The sequence below is a fragment of the Lacerta agilis genome, chromosome 16, assembly GCF_009819535.1.
Source record: "Lacerta agilis isolate rLacAgi1 chromosome 16, rLacAgi1.pri, whole genome shotgun sequence".
NCBI lineage: Eukaryota > Metazoa > Chordata > Lepidosauria > Squamata > Lacertidae > Lacerta > Lacerta agilis.
Window position 1 is genome coordinate 27,856,120 of NC_046327.1, and position 19,882 is coordinate 27,876,001.

At 41.6% G+C, this 19,882-nt stretch overlaps 1 protein-coding gene across 2 annotated transcripts in view; it reads right to left on the reverse strand.

The window, feature by feature from the left end:
• STXBP5L (syntaxin binding protein 5 like) overlaps positions 1-19,882 on the reverse strand; it is a 66,898-nt gene that overhangs the window by 15,420 nt on the left and 31,596 nt on the right. For both annotated transcript variants that reach the window (XM_033173003.1, XM_033173002.1), the window contains exons 9-18: positions 19,510-19,588; positions 18,761-18,915; positions 17,590-17,662; positions 16,734-16,881; positions 14,696-14,763; positions 13,358-13,398; positions 11,423-11,637; positions 10,383-10,555; positions 7,992-8,117; positions 6,481-6,632 (exon numbers count right to left, since the gene is read on the reverse strand). In XM_033173003.1, the coding sequence (XP_033028894.1) occupies positions 6,481-6,632; positions 7,992-8,117; positions 10,383-10,555; positions 11,423-11,637; positions 13,358-13,398; positions 14,696-14,763; positions 16,734-16,881; positions 17,590-17,662; positions 18,761-18,915; positions 19,510-19,588 (1,230 nt within the window). The remainder of the gene's footprint in view (positions 1-6,480; positions 6,633-7,991; positions 8,118-10,382; positions 10,556-11,422; positions 11,638-13,357; positions 13,399-14,695; positions 14,764-16,733; positions 16,882-17,589; positions 17,663-18,760; positions 18,916-19,509; positions 19,589-19,882) is intronic.

Below are 19,882 nucleotides of genomic sequence, written 5' to 3' on the forward strand. Positions count from 1 at the left end.
GGAACCTTCATGCCTACCTTTACAGGCCCCTCTGAGTCAGAAGACACACCAAATAAATTAAGAACTAAAAAATGTGGGATGGATACTGGAGAGCCAGTAAAAGAGAGTACAAGTATGTAATGTTTTTTTTTTAAGCCATTTATGAAAGGCTTAGAGCAGGGGCCCCCAAACTAAGGCCCATGGGCTGGATACAGCCCAAGCGAGCCAATTATCTGGCCCATGACAACCCCCGCCACTGCTCTTACCGGCGTGGCTGCCCATCTCTGGGTCGGCATGGCGCCGGAAATAGCTTGTGTGCATGTGCAAGCATCATTTCCGGCACACTTCCGGGTCTGCGGAGGCCCGTGCGCACGCACACCAGCTATTTCTGGCACTGCGCCGACCTGGAAGTGCGACGGAAATGACGCTTGCGCATGCGCACATGCTATTTCTGGCGCTGCACCGACCCGGAAGTGCGCCAAAAAAAGCGAGTGTGCGTGCACTCCCCTGCCCTCCAGCCTGCCGCGCAATCTGCACTGGAGGAACCGGCCCGAGGCCGGGTAAGTTTGCCGACCCCTGGCTTAGAGAGTTTTGCTGTTCCAAAATTCATCTCATCCTTTTTTCCCAGTAGCTTAATTGCTGCTCTAAAGTTTCACCAGGTAAGCTGTAGTAGAAACTGTCCAGTGGAGTTTGATGAATAGGTGGGATGTAAGTGCCAAAAACAAACAAACAAAACTACTACATCTGACTTGACCTGGGAGATTTAAGGTTGTTTCATATATTCATGGATTCTGCTTTGCACCTTGGTCACCCCACCTGTCTGTTATACCAAGTTTGCATCCTTGTGCCACTGAAAAGTGATCCTGAGGACCAAGCACAACGCACGATATCCATAACTGATCACTCAGCTTTCTTGCTAGCTTTGTAAACAGTCATGGATTTGCATCAGGGTTGTGACACTTGTGCAGTATTAAACCCTTTCCTCCACACCATTTCCCCAATGGAAATGAGCCCCTGAAGCTGTCACTAGCCCTTGATGGAGGGCAGGAGGAGGAAGACAGAAAATAATTGCTGTACTGTGGCTAATTGCAAGTGAGAAACGGAGGAAATGGCTTGCAAAAAGTGTGTGCTACAAATGAATAATTCGCACTAAAATCTTGATGACTTTTCAGAAGGTTTTTTAAAACAAAAAAACAAACAAATACAAACTTCTGCAGAGATTTGTAAAACTGGAAAAGAAAGAGAACTGATCCTTCTCCCCCTTGTTGTTGTTGTTTAGTCGTTTAGTCGTGTCCAACTCTTCATGACCCCGTGGACCAGAGCACACCAGTCACTCCTGTCTTCCGCTGCCTCCTGCAGTTTGGTCAAACTAATGTTGGTAGCTTTGAGATCACTGTGCAACCATCTCGTCCTCTTCTCCTTGTGCCCTCCATCTTTCCCAACATCAGGGTCTTTTCCAGGGTCTTTTCTCTTCTCATGAGGTGGCCAAAGTATTGGAGCCTCAGCTTCAGGATCTGTTCTTCCAGTGAGCACTCAGGGCTGATTTCCTTCAGAATGGATAGGTTTGATCTTCTTGCAGTCCATGGGACTCTCAAGAGTCTCCTCCAGCACCATAGTTCAAAAGCATAAATTCTTCAGCGACCAGCCTTCTTTATGGTCCAGCTCTCACTTCCATACATCACTACTGGGAAAACCATAGCTTTAACGATATGGACCTTTGTCAGCAAGGTGATGTCTCTGCTTTTTAAGATGCTGTCTAGGTTTGTCATTGCTTTTCTCCCAAGAAGCAGGCATCTTCTAATTTTGTGACTGCTGTCACCATCTGCAGTGATCATGGAACCCAAGAAAGTAAAATCTCTCACTGCCTCCATTTCTTCCCTTTCTATTTGGCAGGAGGTGATGGGACCAGTGGCCGTGATCTTAGTTTTTTTTATGTTGAGCTTCAGACCACATTTTGCGCTCTCCTCTTTCACCCTCATTAAAAGGTTCTTTAATTCCTCCTCACTTTCTGCCATCAAGGTTGTGTCATCAGCATATCTGAGGTTGTTGATATTTCTTCCAGCAATCTTAATTCCAGTTTTGGATTCATCCAGTCCATCCTTTTGCATGATGAATACTGCATATACAGGTAAAACTCGAAAAATTAGAATATCGTTGAAAGGTTCATTTCTTTCAGTAATTCAACTTAAAAGGCGAAACTAATATATGATAGACTCATGACATGCAAAGAACCCAAATTAACAATTTCAACTTTGGGGTTTTCATCAGCTGTATGCCATAATCATCACAATAATAATAAATAAAGGCTTGACATATCTCGCTTTGCATGTCATGAGGCTATCTCATATATTAAACTCCAGTAGCTAATGAAAACAATTGCTTACATAAATGGACTTTTCCATGATATTCTAATTTTTCGAGTTTCACCTGTAAGTTAAATAAGAAGGAAGACAATATACAGCCTTGTCGTACTCCTTTCCCAATTTTGAACCAATCAGTTATTCCATATCCAGTTCTAACTGTAGCTTCTTGTCCCATGCAGAGATTTCTCAGGAGACAGATGAGGTGATCAGCACTCCCATTTGTTTAAGAACTTGCCATAGTTTGCTGTGGTCGACACAGTCAATGTTAGGGCGCCAACAAGTTGGTGTGCTGCAGCGCAGCAGTCAGGATGAGATAAGCCAAGGTCAACAATCCAGGTCAGAAGCCAGCCGAAATCAGGTATCAGTACTGGGGTCAAGAGAAGCCGAAGTCAGAGACAGTCCAAGTCAGGAACAAGCCAAGTCAGTCAGGAACAAGCCAGGAGTCAGGAACAAGCCAGGAACACAGGAACAAGATGAGCAAAAGCAACCACGCGCCCAGCACAATTGTTGCAGACACTGTAGAATAGGGCAGCTAGCTTCCTTAAGAAGCCGGTTCACTCCCACGCTTCCTATGAGCTACAGCTGTCTCTAATTGCCGCCTTTGCTTCTCAGCTCGGCGTTCTACAGCTGAGAAGGGAGGAGGAGAGGGGATCGGCTGATTCCCCTCCTGACTGGGACCTGCTCCTGGCCCCACTTCTTCCTCTAGCTCTGGTCTTCCCTCCTCCTCCCTGTCAGATTCCTCCTCTTCTGAGGAATGCCGCCACCAGTCTTCCCCAGGTACGAATTCCTCAGATTCCTCTGTGGGTGCTGCCCTGTCAGGGAGGGGCTTGCCACCACTCCTCCTCATCTGACTTGACCCTGACAGTCAAATGCTTTCGCATAGTCAATGAAGCAGAAGTCGATATTTTTCTGGAACTCTCTAGCTTTCTCCATAATGCAGCGCATGTTTGCAATTTGGTCTCTGGTTCCTCTGCCCCTTTGAAATCCAGCTTGCACTTCTGGGAGTTCTCGGTCCACATACTGCTTAAGCCTGCCTTGTAGAATTTTAAGCATAACCTTGCTAGAGTGAGCGCAATTGCGTGGTAGTTGGAGCATTCTTTGGCACTGCCGTTCTTTGGGATTGGGATGTAGACTGATCTTCTCCAATCCTCTGGCCACTGCTGAGTTTTCCAAACTTGCTTGCATATTGAGTGTAGCACCTTAACAGCATCATCTTTTAAAATTTCAAATAGTTCAGCTGGAATATCATCACTTCCACTGACCTTGTTATTAGCAGTGCTTTCTAGGGCCGATTTGACTTCACTCTCCAGGATGTCTGGCTCAAGGTCAGCAACCACACTACCTGGGGTGTACGAGACCTCCATATCTTTCTGGTAGAATTCCTCTGTGTATTCTTGCCACCTCTTCTTGATGTCTTCTGCTTCTGTTAGGTCCTTTCCACTTTTGTCCTTTATTATGGTAATCTTTGTATGAAATGTTCCTTTCATATCTCCAGTTTTCTTGAACAGATCTCTGGTTTTTCCCATTCTGTTGTTTTCCTCTATTTCTTTGCATTGCTCATTTAAGAAGGCCCTCTTGTCTGTCCTTGCTATTATTATTTTTTTAAATCTGCATTCAATTTCCTCTATCTTTCCCTATCTCCCTCGCATTTTGCTTTCCTTCTTTCCCCCGCTATTTGTAAGGCCTCATTGGACAACCACTTTGCTTTCTTGCATTTCCTTTTCATTGGGATGGTTTTTGTTGCTGCCTCCTGTATAATGTTACGAGCCTCCATCCATAGTTCTACAGGCACTCTGTCCACCAAATCTAAATCCTTAAACCTGTTCCTCACTTCCACTGTGTATTCATAAGGGATCTGATTTAGATTGTGTCATACTGGCACAGTAGATTTTCCTACTTTCTTCAGTTTAAGCTTGAATTTTGCTATAAGAAGCTGATGATCTGAGCCACTGTCAGCTCCAGGTCTTGTTTTTGCTGAATGTATAGAGCTTCTCCATCTTTGGCTGCAGAGAATATAATCAATCTGATTTTGATGCTGCCCATCTGGTGATGTCCATGTGAAGAGTCGTCTCTTGTGTTGTTGGAAAAGAGTGTTTGTGATGACCAGCTTGTTCTCTTGACAGAACTCTATTAGCCTTTGTCCTGCTTTGTTTTGAACTCCAAGGCCAAACTTGCCAGTTGTTCCTTTTATCTCTTGACTCCCTACTTTAGCATTCCAATCCCCTATAATGAGAAGAACATCCTTCTTTGGTGTCATTTCTAGAAGGTGTTGTAAGTCTTCACAGAATTGGTCAATTTCAGTTTCTTCAGCACCAGTAGTTGGTGCATAAACTTGGATTACTGTGATGTTAAAAGGTCTGCTTTGGATTTGTATCGAGATCATTCTATCATTTTTGAGATTGCTTCCATCCCTACCAGCAAGTAAAGAGTAGAAGCCCTGGAAAGCTTGGAAAAAAAGATTGGTGGTGTTGACATATCTCCATATTCTCCACGTTTGTGCAAAAGAATGTATGGGTGTGTTTTGGCTGCATGAGTATGTATGCTTATGGGCAGCCTACTTCTGCCTCATCCCATCCACCAATGGATATGTGTATTTGTGTTTACCTGTAAAGCTGTTGGGTCTCTTGTGTTTGTCCTATTCAGCAGTATAACTATTTAAAAACCTCACTGCTAGACTACAAGCAGTGGAGGCTTTCATAGCTTGAATCCAACCTTGAAAGAAATATTTATTATGTAGTTGTTTAAAACAGATTAATTTTTATTTTTCAAAGCATCCAGAATACAGTATTCTCTCCCTGTCAGCAACTACCCTGGAAGCTTTGCTGAAGAGTGGATTTCAAACAAAATAAAACAAAAGTAAATAAATACCTGATTCAAAAGAGTAAGCTCTATACAGAGCTTCAGAAAGCTCAATATAGAGTGATACTATATATGAAATTTGTGATCTTCATATTGCTGCACTTAGGTACCGATGATTAGAAGTTCAGAGTTTGTTTCATTGCCTCAACTAATGTTTTAAAAGATAATAAAGGCAGAATGCAAATTAAACATTTCTTCGCTTTCTGAAGGATTTAACGGGGGGGGGGATCAAAATGCTAACCAAGAGCACAGCGTAGCTCAGCATGAAAGTTGTCTGTTCTGAACTTCTTAATCATAGAATTGTAGAGTCGGAAGGGACCCTGACGGTTAGCTAGTCAAAACCCTTGCAATGAGGGAGTCTCAACTAAAGCATCTATGACAGACTGCCATCCAACCTCAGCTTAATAAACTTGACTGAAGAAGAGTCTACCAGCTTTTGAGGAAGTCCATTCCACTGTTGAACACCTCTTACCATCAGAAAGTTCTTCCTGATTTTTAGTCGGAATCTCCTTTCTTGTAACTTGAATCCATTGGCTTGGATCCTACCCTCCAGAGAAAACAAGCTTGCTCAATCTTCTACAATACAGCCCTTTAGGTATCTGAAGATGGCTATCTTCTCTCCTCTCAGCCTGATCTTCTCCAGGCTAAAAATACCTGACCCTCTAAACTGTTCTTCATAAGGTTTGATTTTCAGACCTTTTATCATCTTGGTCATCCTTCAAGATCACCCAGAAATGTCAACTGGTTCAGAACACAGTGGCCAAATTACTAGCTGGGATTTTATTTAGATCTTATGTAACCCCTGCTTTAAAACCAGCTGGTTGCCATTTTGTTTCTGGGCCCAATTTAAGATACTCATGTTAATATTTAAAGCCCCAAATGGCTTAGGCTGCATCCTTCTTTACAGATCCTCTCAAGACTGGCCAAGAGGGCCTTCTTCACAGCTCCACTGCCCTCAGAAGCTTGGGTGGGGTGTGGCAGCCCAGGATAAGGTGTTTTTTTAAAAAAAAAATAATAATTTTAATGTCATGTTTTAAATTGTTGTAACCCACTACACAACCTAAGGGTGAAGGGTGGGTAAAATAATAATAATAATAATAATAATAATAATAATAATAATAATAGTATCAGTACATGACAAGCAGTCTGTCCAATGCTTTTCATGTCATTATGAACTTTCTTTCAACTAGCACACATACATTTTTATCCCATTCCAAAAACTGAAAGCAACAAGAGAAAATGCTGTCCAAGTTCTTCCTAATTACATTTCATTTCCTACCTGCAGTAAACTGCTTGCTTCTGCGAGGAGAACGAGGCTGGCGTTGATAAGGATCACTTGACCCATAGAGCTCAAGACTTCCCATGCTCAGCAGTGTGGTCTTCTGTATAAAATCCACAACAGCCAAACCATTGCAGTTTCCAAATGCAACTCTGTTGAAAGAAACATTCTTCAAGGACACTGTGCTTTGGTATTATCTGCTTCAAGCAATGATCCATCCACAGTAAAAGGAAAAAGTTGAGTTATGCATGACTCTTCATGCCATTTACACCCATCCCCAACCAAATGCTTCTTGCGATGTGGAAATACCACTCCAACTCTCATTCAATGAACAATGAAACATGTCTGTTCACCGTGATCATGCATTTCATATATACAATACACAGCTTTTCATGAGCCTGGATTCCAGTTTTCCAGCTCGGGGGACTGAGGCCATGAAGCTGCAGAATGGGAGATGGAATTGTCCTCAGAACCATCCTTGGATGTCCTCAATGCACTGGAAGCTCTAGCACAAGAGAAACTCATCTCCTCCCACCTCATGAAGCTGCATTGCCATTAGGGATGAAGGAAAATTCCACAGATCTCGGATTCCAAAATGGACTCACCTGATTTAATCCAGGCAGTTCATGACCCAGATCAAATCATGTCTACTTTAGCCTGCTCTAGAATCTGTAGCTGTGGATATACAGGTGAAACTCGAAAAATTAGAATATCGTGGAAAGGTTCATTTCTTTCAGTAATTCAACTGAATTAATATGAAACTAATATATCAGATAGACTCATGACATGCAAAGTGAGATATGTCAAGCCTTTATTTGTTATAATTGTGATGATTATGGCGTACAGCTGATGAGAACCCCAAATTAACAATTTCAACTTTGGGGTTTTCATCAGCTGTACGCCATAATCATCACAATTATAACAAATAAAGGCTTGACATGTCTCGCTTTGCATGTCATGAATCTATCTCCTATATTAAACCCCAGTAGCTAATGAAAACAATTGCTTACATAAATGGACTTTTCCACGATATTCTAATTTTCGAGTTTCACCTGTAGGGCTCTAGTGCTGCCTCTGATAGTTTTTTTTTTTTTAGAAAAATGTTCTCCTTTTGTAACACTCCAGAGGAAGTCATCTGGCCACTTGCAGCCTGCTGTGGCTAACATGCAGGTCTTCTTGCCACCACATACTGAACAGAAGTCCCTCTCTGGGAGCAATGGGACTTGATTGTTGGAAGAACAGCAGCAGGCACCACTCAGTTAGTAACCAAACCAAGGGATAATTCTGTTGATAGTTAGAGGACTCAGAAACACTTATGCTTGCCCTGTGCCTAGAAGGCATGTGTCTGAGCAGTTCTGCCATTCTCCTGCTGCTTCCCCCCTCCCCTGGAAAACAAGCTCTAGCACCAAAGGACACATTGCAGTGCAAAGTAGTGGAAGCAACAATGGCAGAAACATGATCTCCTGAAGAAAATGTAACCTATTAAATTTAAATATTTTGGGTTAACTTACAAGCCGTATGCTGAGTTTGCTGCTAGGCAGGTTATCTGTTGGGGAGAGTCGGCATCAGCACACACCAACTGAATAACAAGGACCGCTTGGTAACCAGGAGGCATCTTCACAGCACGAGTCTTAACACTAAGAGCAAAAGGACAAACTGTGAACAGAGTGACCAAGCTATACCAGAAGACAGAATTGTAAAAACTACTTGGAGAGAACTTCCTGTTGCATTACCTCTACTCTCATTTAAGGTTGGCAGACATCTGGAATGTAGGAAAGAAATAGGTAAAATGTCTGGGAAAATCTGGATATATGGCAACCCATGTTGGCAGTGTATTTTTTGCCAACTTTCCTCAGAAACGTCCAATTTCTTTGCAATTTTGCTCCAAAAAAAGATAGAGAAAGCCCAACAAATTTTCTGTCTGGATTTTCACTCTTTGAAATATGGCAATCCTACTTTCATTGGTTGTAGTTGTTATTATGATTTAGGTTTCTTACCCTCCCTTCAGCATGAGGTTACACCTATTTAAAAATATAGTAATTTAGAAAAAACTAAAAGAGATTTCAATCAACAGAATAGGGTGGGTCATAAAATATATATCTAATGTAATAAAGGCCAGGGCAAAGAGGTGTGTCTTCAGCATGTAAAGAAAACTATGCAATGTGGGTGCCAAACGTGCCTCTGTGGAGAGGGAATTCAGTTCTTAAGTGTGTTCCTGGAGCTGCCTTTGCATCCTTCCTCTTCTATGCCTATAGAATTGTAGAGCTGGAAGGGATCACCAAGGGTCATCTAGTCCAACCCATTGCAATGAAGGAATCTTTTGCCCAACATGGGGCTCAAACTCACAACCCTGAATTTAAGTCTCATGTTCTACCAACTGAGCTATCCACCTAGTAAGCATCTATAGCTTTCAGAAGAGACTGTGATTTAGGGCAGAATATCTGAAATAATCTACATAGGCTATAAGAATTTTTTCTCTCAAAGGTTTTCTCTCTCTCAAAAAATAAAATAAAAAAGTCTCTGCTGTACCTAATGTATGGAAGCCTGAAGATAAACTGACTCAGGAGGTTGGATTGACTGAAGCTTGCCATCCCAGGCCAAGTCATGCACTGCAGGCAGCAAGAAGTCAGTCTGGTTGCCTGTCAGTGGGACTGCTGCTACATGGGACCTGATCAGGCTCTGGGAGACAATCAGTGACCTCGGTAGGTTACTGGATGAAGGTTATATGGAGGTTGCGGCAGGACTTCCCAGAGTGGCCCCATGTCATGGAGGGACCTGTCAACAACTCCTTCAGGTTACCCAGCAGGCAGGCAAGGTGAAAATACCAGGCTGGAAAACAGACTGCCTGGTGGGTTGATCCTTGTCTGATGCTGCACAAAACCCCAGTCCATGGTTGTTGTTGTTGTTATTGTTGTTGGCATCTGTCTATCTCGAGAGGCAATGGAGTGCGCCTCCAGAGGGAACTACTGGAAAACCACAGCGCCCGCTGTGGCTACAGAGACTAGTAACATGTAACTGTGATCCCCTGTGTTGGTTTTGCTACATTAGCAGCACCGAAGTGACCTCCCTGGGAAGCAAATCTGGGCAATGTGTCTGCAGCTCCTGGGCTGACAAGACACACACACCTGGCCTCACCAGTGTGGTCCAAAGGAAAGGAGAGCAAAATGTTTGGCACCAGCTTGGCTGCAGGAGTTGCAGGAGTATACAGTGCCATCCAACTGTCCTAGGTACTCTACTTCGGATTTGTGTAGCGTTTACCCCCTTAGCCTTTTCCTCTCCCAAAGATGTCCTGCAAGGCAGTCTATGGGAATCAATCAAAACTGGGGCCATGTTTAACCCACACTCTGCCTCCGTGTGTTACTGCTCCCTCACACCTGCCTCCTAATGCCCAGTGCTTGATCCACCAAAGAAGACTATGTGGTCAAAACATTTGGCTACTATACTTTCTATATTTTTATCTGCCTCTTTATATATCATCTTTGATACATCATCATCCTGTTTAATTTCAATAATTTTTATCTCATTTATTTATTTAGACGCGCTAGATATGAAAAAATAAAAATAAGTTACAACTGGAAAATCAAGCATCAATTAAAATGCCTGCTGGAATAATAAAAAAGCAGCAAGGAAGCCTGTCTGACCTCAGCTGGAAGGGAGTTCAATAAATTTGGCTCCACAATGCTAAATGCACGGCTCCTGGGAAGCCACAAAAGGAATGCCACTTCACCCTATTCCACTGGCCATTACTGGGTTGTACACAGTGCAATACAAGCCAAGCAAAACAAAACAAAACAAAACAAAATCCCTGCCTGCCTTAAGGAATTTTATATCCTAAGCTTTGACAGAAGAGAGGAGAACAGAGGGAGAGCGAAACAAACCTTTCAACCATCTAAATTATTTACCTGAGACATGGGATACTGTCCTTCATCGTTCCTTCAGATGCCACAGTGTTTGTACTGCCTGAGAGATCTTTTAAAGATGGAAGGGGGGAAGAGGCATTTGGAAATGGAGGAATCATTTCTGCCTCGGGACTAATTATATCTTCGGCCTCACTTTGGAGGTGCACCTCTAAAGACTTAAGGAAATTAAAACCCAAGTTATTTTATGAAATCAAGAGTATTTTCTGAATAAAAATAAGTAGCAGGAATAAATCTGGTCAGTTCCTAGTACAGCTCTCAAGAGATTCATTTGATAAGGTATTAGTTCAGTTAGAATGAAGGGGAGGAATGAAAATATCATCAACACTAAATATCCACAGAACTTGCCCATTAACCAACCAATACCTGCCCCCCAACAACAACTTAAGATGAAATTGACTTTCATCTAAAGTACTAACACAAATAGAATGGGAAGTCTTATAACCTAAGACCTGAAGTTCGGGGAAAACAATGGGCTTTTTTGCTCTCTCTTCTTAAGCATGAGATAGAGGGTACTTATAGCAGTTGTTCAACAGATTCATCACCATGAATTTGGGCTCCTGTGAGTTTTGTGCCAGTAATGTTATCTCAGAAACAGAAACACAAGGTTATTATGAAGAAAGACAGTACCACCCAGTAAAATGTTTTGCATCTGAGAATTTGATTTTGGGTTGTTGTTTTTAAAGTAATCAACTGGCTCAAATGCAATCTGTACCGAGGGCCTTCCTACATAACAGTTCACAGTAGTACACATGAAATGGTGTTACAATCACTTGCATATATTATATTGTATATATTTATACATTATATAGAGGAAGTTAAAACATGCAGTCATTATTGCACTGCATGTTTCAAACATAGTTCTGTGTTGCAACATCCCATCTATCTGAACTTTTACTTCATTAACAAAATCTAAGCTTTTCACTTATGCTACATGCAACTGTGTAATCTGATGTGTTTAAAAACTCCCCACCAAGCCTTGAAGTAAGCAATGCAATATATAAGCAAAACTCATGCAAACTTACTGAGATTTCAGTATTAACTTCATGCTTGCTGAATCTGTAAACAATAACATATGCAGAGACTCCTGCTACACAAAATAGTCTACTTTCAGGGCACCAGTACATCAACTGGATGGCAAAGGGATCCTCTTCTACATTTTCTGGCGTTGGTTTTCCTTCTAACTTCTGCTTTTCAAAAACCTTTGAGGTTTTTAACTTGTATAACATCTGCAGTGTAACTGGAGAATATTGAAGACATCTATTATATTGCTTTAAACTAGATTAATATATGCTCATTATTTGTAAATATCACAAGCAGTCTTTTCCAGTCGCAACCCCAGAGTCGTCCATGACTGGACCTAATGGTCAGGGGTACCTTTACCTTTACAGTGAAATGGTGCAAAATGCAGCATTATTGAGTTTCATACTAGATTATGTCTACCGTTATCTGTTCTCTGCTCCCAGAAATGATCAAAAAGAGAGACATAGCAACAGGATAGAGCCCTGCTATTTTAGGGCGTATGAAAAAGAAGGTCAACCTTTCAACATAAGGAATCCTCTACCTTAAAAAATTTTGAAGGTATATGACGGAATCCAATGTAGCACTAAGTGGAGTAGGTGTGTGCAGAACAAGGTCCGCTCATGCAATGGGACTTAACCCCCTCTGCACTCCCTCCAAACCTGTTCTGGGGTTTCCCCCACACCACCAAAGCAGATTTACTGGGTGGAGAGGAGATGGACCACATTCCTGTTGTACAAGCAGACCACGGTCCACACATGCAACACCTTGAGTTCAATCCCGCCCATTTACTTTCTTTGCTTCTTTGTGTAATGCCTTTTAAGATTACAATAAAAAGAATGAAAATATATTTACTGAAGATATTCATACAATTCTGAGTCCATAAAATGTGCAAAGGTTGCTCAAATCTTTATCTATCACCCTACCCTTCTTGTAAGCACATCAAGTTGGACACAGTTGTTTAATATATGTCTGGCCAGCTTGACATTACCGGCCTCCATTTGAAAAGTGCAAAACCCAGGATTTTTCCTTACCATAAGTTCCTATTCTCAAGGGAGGCATTAAATATACTTCAGGACATTCCCTCCCCCTTTTAATCAAGGATCAAGGCCAACTGCTGGTTGACTCATCCATGGGAAGGATCTCCAATCTACCAGACCATCCTGGAGAAAAGCAAGAACCCTAAAACCTAGGAGAAACTAAAAGGAATGCCAACAAGGTGAATGCAGAAAAATACACAAGCCACACAGATAGAGGGAGAACGTCTCAAAAGGCCTTACCTAACAACTCCCTTCATATGTCTATTGTTGAATTGTTTGCAACAATTATCAACACATTTATATGGGATATAAATGAATTTTCAGTATTTTTTTTCCTGTAACGCTGGTGTAATTCACACTGAAGCACCTTTCCCTGATGGGGTAGCACTGCACTGGCATTTTTAGGGAACACAACCGCTGCTCAGGGGTCATACCAAGAACAAACTCAGTTGGTCTCTAAGGTGCTACTGGAAAGAATTTCCTATTTTGTTTCGCCTAAAAACAGAATTCCTCTACCTTGAAAATTTGTGCAGAAGAGTGAGATGTTGAAAGGTTGGCCATCTTTGGTTTAAAATTAAAAAGAAATCAAAATATATACATTTCATGAATTCTTATTTTGTCACCCTGGAGCATGAAGTGGGAAGCAAAGGAGGACAAATGGCTTTGGACACAGAAACCACACAGTGATGTGGGTCTCCCTCCACCAACATTCTCACTGCAATGTCAGGAATTAATTTCATTCCATTTGTTACATTAATCCTATCCTTTCAATAATGAACAAATTAAACAACTATTTTGTTTAATCCTATCCTTTCAATAATGAACAAATTAAACAAGTATTTCCCTTAAATTTGTAGCATGCAGTTATTAGTGGTTTAAGAATTGTGTTTTGGCACTTACTGGCAGAAGCATCCCAAAATTTCACTGTTCCATCTGCATGACTTAAAAAATAGATTAAAAGTCAATTAGAACAAAGTACAGAACAGTTAACCTTTTAGTAAGGCTGTGTACAAACTGGAGCTTTCAAGCACATTCAAAACACATTTCTTCCCTCAAAGAATTCTGGGCATTCTAGTTTAACCCTTCAGAGTTACAACAGACTACAGTGGCTAGGATTCTTTGAGGGAAAGAAGAAGAATTTTATTATTTATACCCCGCCCATCTGCTTCACATGTGCTTTAAAGCTCCAGTTTGTACACAGCCTAAACGTCACATATATAGATGTCCTATATATTGCACATTCATGATGATTTGTGCTCATGGTGCTATTGGGGCAGTCAAATGCAATCCCACTTTCAATACTGTTCGCAGCAGCAAATGTTTTGGACAGTCACACTGCTTCTTTTCCAATCAGTGCATATCCTGCTACTTCATGCTGAAGGCCATCCACACATCAATAATGAGGAAACACTGCAGAACAACTAATAAAGCACAATTAAATCCACCATGAATTCACTATTATTGTGTTAAGCCAGGCACCCCCAAACTCGGCCCTCCAGCTGTTTTGGGACTACAACTCCCATCATCCCTAGCTAACAGGACCAGTGGTCAGGGATGATGGGAGTTGTAGTCCCAAAACAGCTGGAGGGCCGAGTTTGGGGGTGCCCGTGTTAAGCACATGCTGTGGAACACACCTGCAGTACACCACCCTGTACTGGAGGGGCCCTCGTTCTCCCTGTGGTGAGGGAGACAGACTGAACACAGCTGCAGTTACAGGTAGGTAGCCGTGTTGGTCTGCCATAGTCAAAACAAAATAAAAAATAAAAAAAATTCCTTCCAGTAGCACCTTAGAGACCAGCTAAGTTTGTTCATGGTATGAGCTTTCATGTGCATGCACACTTCTTCAGACTTCTGTTTCAGTGTATCTGAAGAAGTGTGCATGCACACGAAAGCTCATACCAAGAACAAACTTAGTTGGTCTCTAAGGTGCTACTGGAAGGATTTTTATTTTATTTTTATTTTGTTTTGAACACAGCTGGTAAGTCATTGTGACAGCCAGTCCTTGTTAGGCAGCTGTGAAGAGCCTAGCTGCCTCACATCTTTCAACTCTTCATTAAAGCATGGAAAGACTGAGCTCTGAAAACTGGGACAGGAAGCCTAGAAGTCAATTTGTGAATCACCAGAGACAACCCCCGAGGACAGCTGGCAAGATCAAGGGCAAATTAGAAACTGGTTGCATCCATAAATGGGCCCACCACTCCTTCAGTAAGCAGCATCCTATAATAGCAGCTTCCTTACCCTGTTATGATAATTTCAGGATACGTCTGTGCTCCGAGGTTCCATGCTCCGCCACTGATAGGCCACTCCTAAACACCATCAGAGGAGTTACATTTAGAATACTGAAATGCTGCATTTTATTTCTAGGAAAGTGACTACTTACAGCTGTATATATGTTGTATATTTTAAATATAATGACTGGATGCGAACCATTTCATTGTAGATTCAGTGGCACTTTTGCACAGGAATACAGAAAGCAACCTCTTGTTGTTTTTAAATTCAGTACTGACACTGAATACTCAAAATGTCATCTGTCATTAAAACAGGTTTCTGGATCACAATGTTGCAGAGAGGTATTTGAAAAACAAGAGTCTGCTTCAATGGAGGGGACACCTTCCATGGCTGTGTACACACTATGGCAGAGCTTTCCAAACTGTGTGTCGCAGCACGTTAGTGTGTCATCTGCAGTATGTAGGTGTGTCGTGTGAATGTTGTGTGCGCTCCTCCTGGGGCTGGAAAGGGGTTAGTTTAACCTCTGGTTAGCTAGTAAAATTGAATTACTGTGTAGTGAAATGATGCATGTCTAAAATGTGTTTCACCAACATGAAAAGTTTGGAAAGCTCTGCACTATACCTTTAAAGCATGGGTACACAAACTAAGGCCCGGGGGCCGGATCCAGCCCAATTGCCTTCTAAATCCAACCTGTGGACGGTCTGGGAATCAGCGTGTTTTTACATGAGTAGAATGTGTCCTTTTATTTAAAATGCATCTCTGGGTTATGTGTGGGGCCTGCCTGGTGTTTTTACACGAGTAGAATGTGTGCTTTTATATAAAATGCATCTCTGGGTTATTTGTGGGGCACAGGAATTCATTCATTATTTTTTTTCAAAATATAGTCCAGCCCCCCACAAGGTCTGAGGGACAGTGGACCGGCCCTCTGCTGAAAAAGTTTGCTGACCCCTGCTTTAAAGCACACTCATTCTCTCCCCCACAAAGGATTCTGGGTCCTGTAGTTTCTTAAGGGTTGATGGGAAGTTTGAGGGGTAAAGCTAACATAATTCTTTGAGGGATTAAAATAAACTTTGGTCATTGTTCAACTATAGCTGCTGTATTTGTGCTTTAGAGCCAGATTCCAGTGCTTACTTTTAAGCCCTAAATTGGGTGGTTCCTATGTACCTCCAGAAGGGCTTTCTCTCTCTCTCATATGTTCCTCCTATCCCCCTGATATTTGAGGGAGAAGCTATGCTCTGTGCAGTGCTGTCAAGTATCCCGTTTCCCCTGGGATTCTCCCTTATTTCAAGCAGTTTCCCACTGCTCTCCCTTATTTTTTATTTCCCTTAAATTTCCCGTTTTTAATGGAAGCAGCTCCTCCCCTGCTGGCCAGGGACTGGGTGGGATGACCTCGCCTACTTGGAGAGAAAAGCCTCAGCCCTCAAAGCAAGTGGGAGCCGTTTCCCATGCTTACAGGGGGGTTGTATTCCTCCCCCTGCATCAGCCCCTATCCGCTGCCGCCGAGCCCTTCAGCCGGCCAATAGGGTTAGCTGGCAGGCGGAGCCTGGCTGCCTTTGAGCAGCTGCTGCTTCCTGTCCTGTTTTGATGGGATCAGACAAGAAGACGATGGGGCTCCATTGCGCAGAGCACATGGCTGCCTTCTTCTTTGCTCCGCTCCGAGCCCGAGCCCGCTTAGAGTTTACATTGCTGCTCCACCCACTTTTGCTTCTGGCTCCGCCCACCACTGACATGTGACTGTCCCCGGGATAGGTGAGACTGCTGATCCCTTATTTTCAAATCCGAAACTTGACAGCTATGGCTCTGTGTTCTATCTTTCAACCCAGTAAATCAAACAAAGAAGAAGCACAAACCATTTGGAATCAGCTTTCAAAAGAAACCTGCTTGGCCACAATCCTAACTGCAATACATCAATCAACTAATAAGTTTTCTTTATAAAAGCTTGTACTGTAAAGCAGACAGTACTGTTTGGAGGCTTTACTCAGAAGACTGTGCCAATAAATATACAGTTCTGCTTCAATAAAATGCACCTAACTTTTTATCTTTTTACCTTATTGCTGTATCCTTGCTTCTTATGCTTAGCGCCTATGGAATATAGCACAGGAATCAAATCTGGAGGACAGTCAGCAAAATAGTCTGTGCAGGTAACTGGTGATTCATGAATGTCCATGGGGTAAGGATTTTCAAATATTGGAAAGCTAATTGAGAAAGATATTTTTTATGGGATTGTATTAGCACACTTTTAAAGGCAGAAAATTATGTAATACATAAAGTTTGCTAAAATAAAACATACTAGCAATCTATGGGAGGAATTTAAAAAAAATTTACAGCTTATTAGAACTTTTAAAAAGATAAATTAAACATAAATTGAACATAAATTCCACTATGAGGCAGTTTTGCCTCTATTTAATCAGGGTGACAGGAACCAAGTTAACCCAACAAAATGAGGGACAGGTCTTCAGTCTCTTTCAACTCTTTGCAAAGACCTGAGGTGGCAAGACTAAAGAGCGTAGGATAAGCAAGAAAGTTATGGAAAAAAACCATAGAGAAAACAACAGAGTCACAAACTTTTATGTAATAAAAGAAGTACATTCATCACTTGGAACTTTAATCCCAAAATAATATTTTATTCCCACCTCCCTTTAATTAGGAAAATGGAAAACAAAAAACTCAACAAGCTTTGGAAATGCACATAAAAAGTGATTACCATACACAGCAAGAGACTCTAAATTATGTACTTTAAAGATGGATTTTACACAATTACAGATGGAAACTGAGCTTGTTTATTTTTTTAACACATGATGGCTTGTCTTTGTTATTCTATTTTTCCAAGCTTGGGTAAAATAAATAAATAAAGCTGACCTTCATTCAAATGAGTGGTAGCATCCTGCAGACTATATACTTACTTGCTTTGAGACAGATCGACGACAATGAGATCTTTTTCCAATAGTACAACTACAGCGTAGGGTTCTTGCACTTCTAAGAATCAAGAATTAAGCACATATATAAATGAACTAGGACATTAAATAATAACCAGATCATATACATTCACAAAATGAAGGATTTTAGGCAGGGTCCTGAATAGCTGAAGAGGGTTTTCCAAACTAAAAGAAATGCTATTAAACTACATTCCTACTGATGCAGATAAGACTTCACTGTGAAGGAAAGGGGAAGGAAATGGGAAAAGGGAGAGAAAGGGTATGGATGTGGGAACTGGGACGGGAACTATTGGACTAAGTTATGTAGCTGCCTTATGAGCTGTACCATGAGTTGAAATTTATGCTGCTGTTAATTATGGTTTGGAAAAATTAATAAAATGATTTTTAAAAAGGAAAAAACTGTGGGTTAAGAGGTTAGGCCTGGGTGGAACACTGATGGGGAGATGATGTTGTTTTCATTGTAAACTTGATTGTTATGAACTTATAAATTTGTCTTTAGTATAAAGACAAGGAACGACACCTCAATGCCTTTGACTTGTGCTGCATCCAGGAAGATCTGGGGCATAACACGGCAGGACAGAGTCTCAGACAACAATGTGCTCTCCCAAGCCCAACCAACCAGTTTTCTCCCAAGCCCAAGCCCAACCAACCAGTTTTCATTGGAGCACCTTTTATTCATGTGGGGCACTGAATAACTGTGGTGCCGCCTAGGTACTCACCATGCAATCCAGAAAATCCACATTGGAAGCCTATTACATTGTTCCCACTGCCACATGTGGCCCAAACTACATAGAAGTACTTTTTATGGTAACTCTGCTGTTATGGCACATACAGATCAGATCTGATACACACACTCAAACTGAGGGACACTTCAGTAACTTTTGGCAATATTCGTATGAACAAACTCTCTGCTCCACACATTCCCATAGACAAGGCACAAAAATGTGCCTACAATGAGGCAGCTCTGCAAAATCCTAGACCAACTGTGGGTGGCAGAACCTTTGAGACTGGAATTATTGGAGGATTTTTTTCAACCAACTGCACCCCAGCTATCTTTGGTCTCTCAGCTTTACTGTGAGTACAAGGTCACTACTTGCTTTCAGACCTCTGGCTAAGATTGTAACACAAACACACTCACCGTTTGGGTACGGAGTTTCACAAAGAGTTAAAAAGTCGACAATGGGATGGTCCATTTCAAGTACTGTAATTGCTTTTCCATGCATAATCGTCAGACTTGGTCTTCTCCAAGGTTTGTCGTAAGAAAGTCCACCAGAAAAAATGATAAAAGGCTCACTATATTGGGAAGAAATGGAAAATAAAATAAAATGATTGTTTCAGATTTTTGCACTGACTTTCAGCCCAAATATTTTTGCAAGTTGCAAAAAGAGGAATGCAGTCTGTATGTAAATTGTGATTAAATTCTAAGGGCTCACATTGATCTTTATAGGGTTCTGGAACTGAGTAGCGAAAAGATTTAATTATGAAGCTGCCTGATCCAAGTCAGGCCACTAGTCCATTTATCCCATGATAAGCAGATTATTTTCTAGCACTTTCATGTGGAAATATGCTGGGAAGTGAGGCTAGGGGCCCTCCCCCTTAAGGCCTGAAATACAGAAACTTTTAGGACAACTATTCCAGAAGGTACGAAGGGGACGTCGACAGCATATTCATAGGATTTAAAGAGGTTCTCTAGACCTATGTTTTAAAATGGGGCAGAGTCTAGTTGGGACTGTGTTGTTGTTTTTTCTGAGAGTTGACATGGAACATACAGCATTCTGCCAGTCTCTGTGTTCCAGAAACAGCATGTATGTGAGGTTCAGCACAGCTACTCATGCGATTAAGCATCCAGCACAGTAAAAGGCAATGTGGGGGGGAAATCCTACTTACCTATTTTTACAGGTCTTGTATTCTACTTTAAGAATTGGTTTACAAGATTCAACTTTTTTCCCATCTCGTTGAATCTTACCTGTTAAAAGTTCACACAGAAATAGCAAATATATTTTACCTTAAGGCCAGGGCATTTGCAAAAATCACAACTGCTTGTACTGGCTATTAAATTCAGGGTTATTCTTTAAGAACCAGGGTGGAAACAATAACCTACGGTGGAGTTAAAAAAAACATTCCACGTAGTGATTGTCTGCAGATTCCAACCATTCAATGAGCCAGATTTTGCCTGGAATGGGTGTCAGGTAGGAGGCAACATTTACAGTCTAAAATACAAGGTGTGACCAGAAAGTTCAGTGAATGGTCACAGAAATCG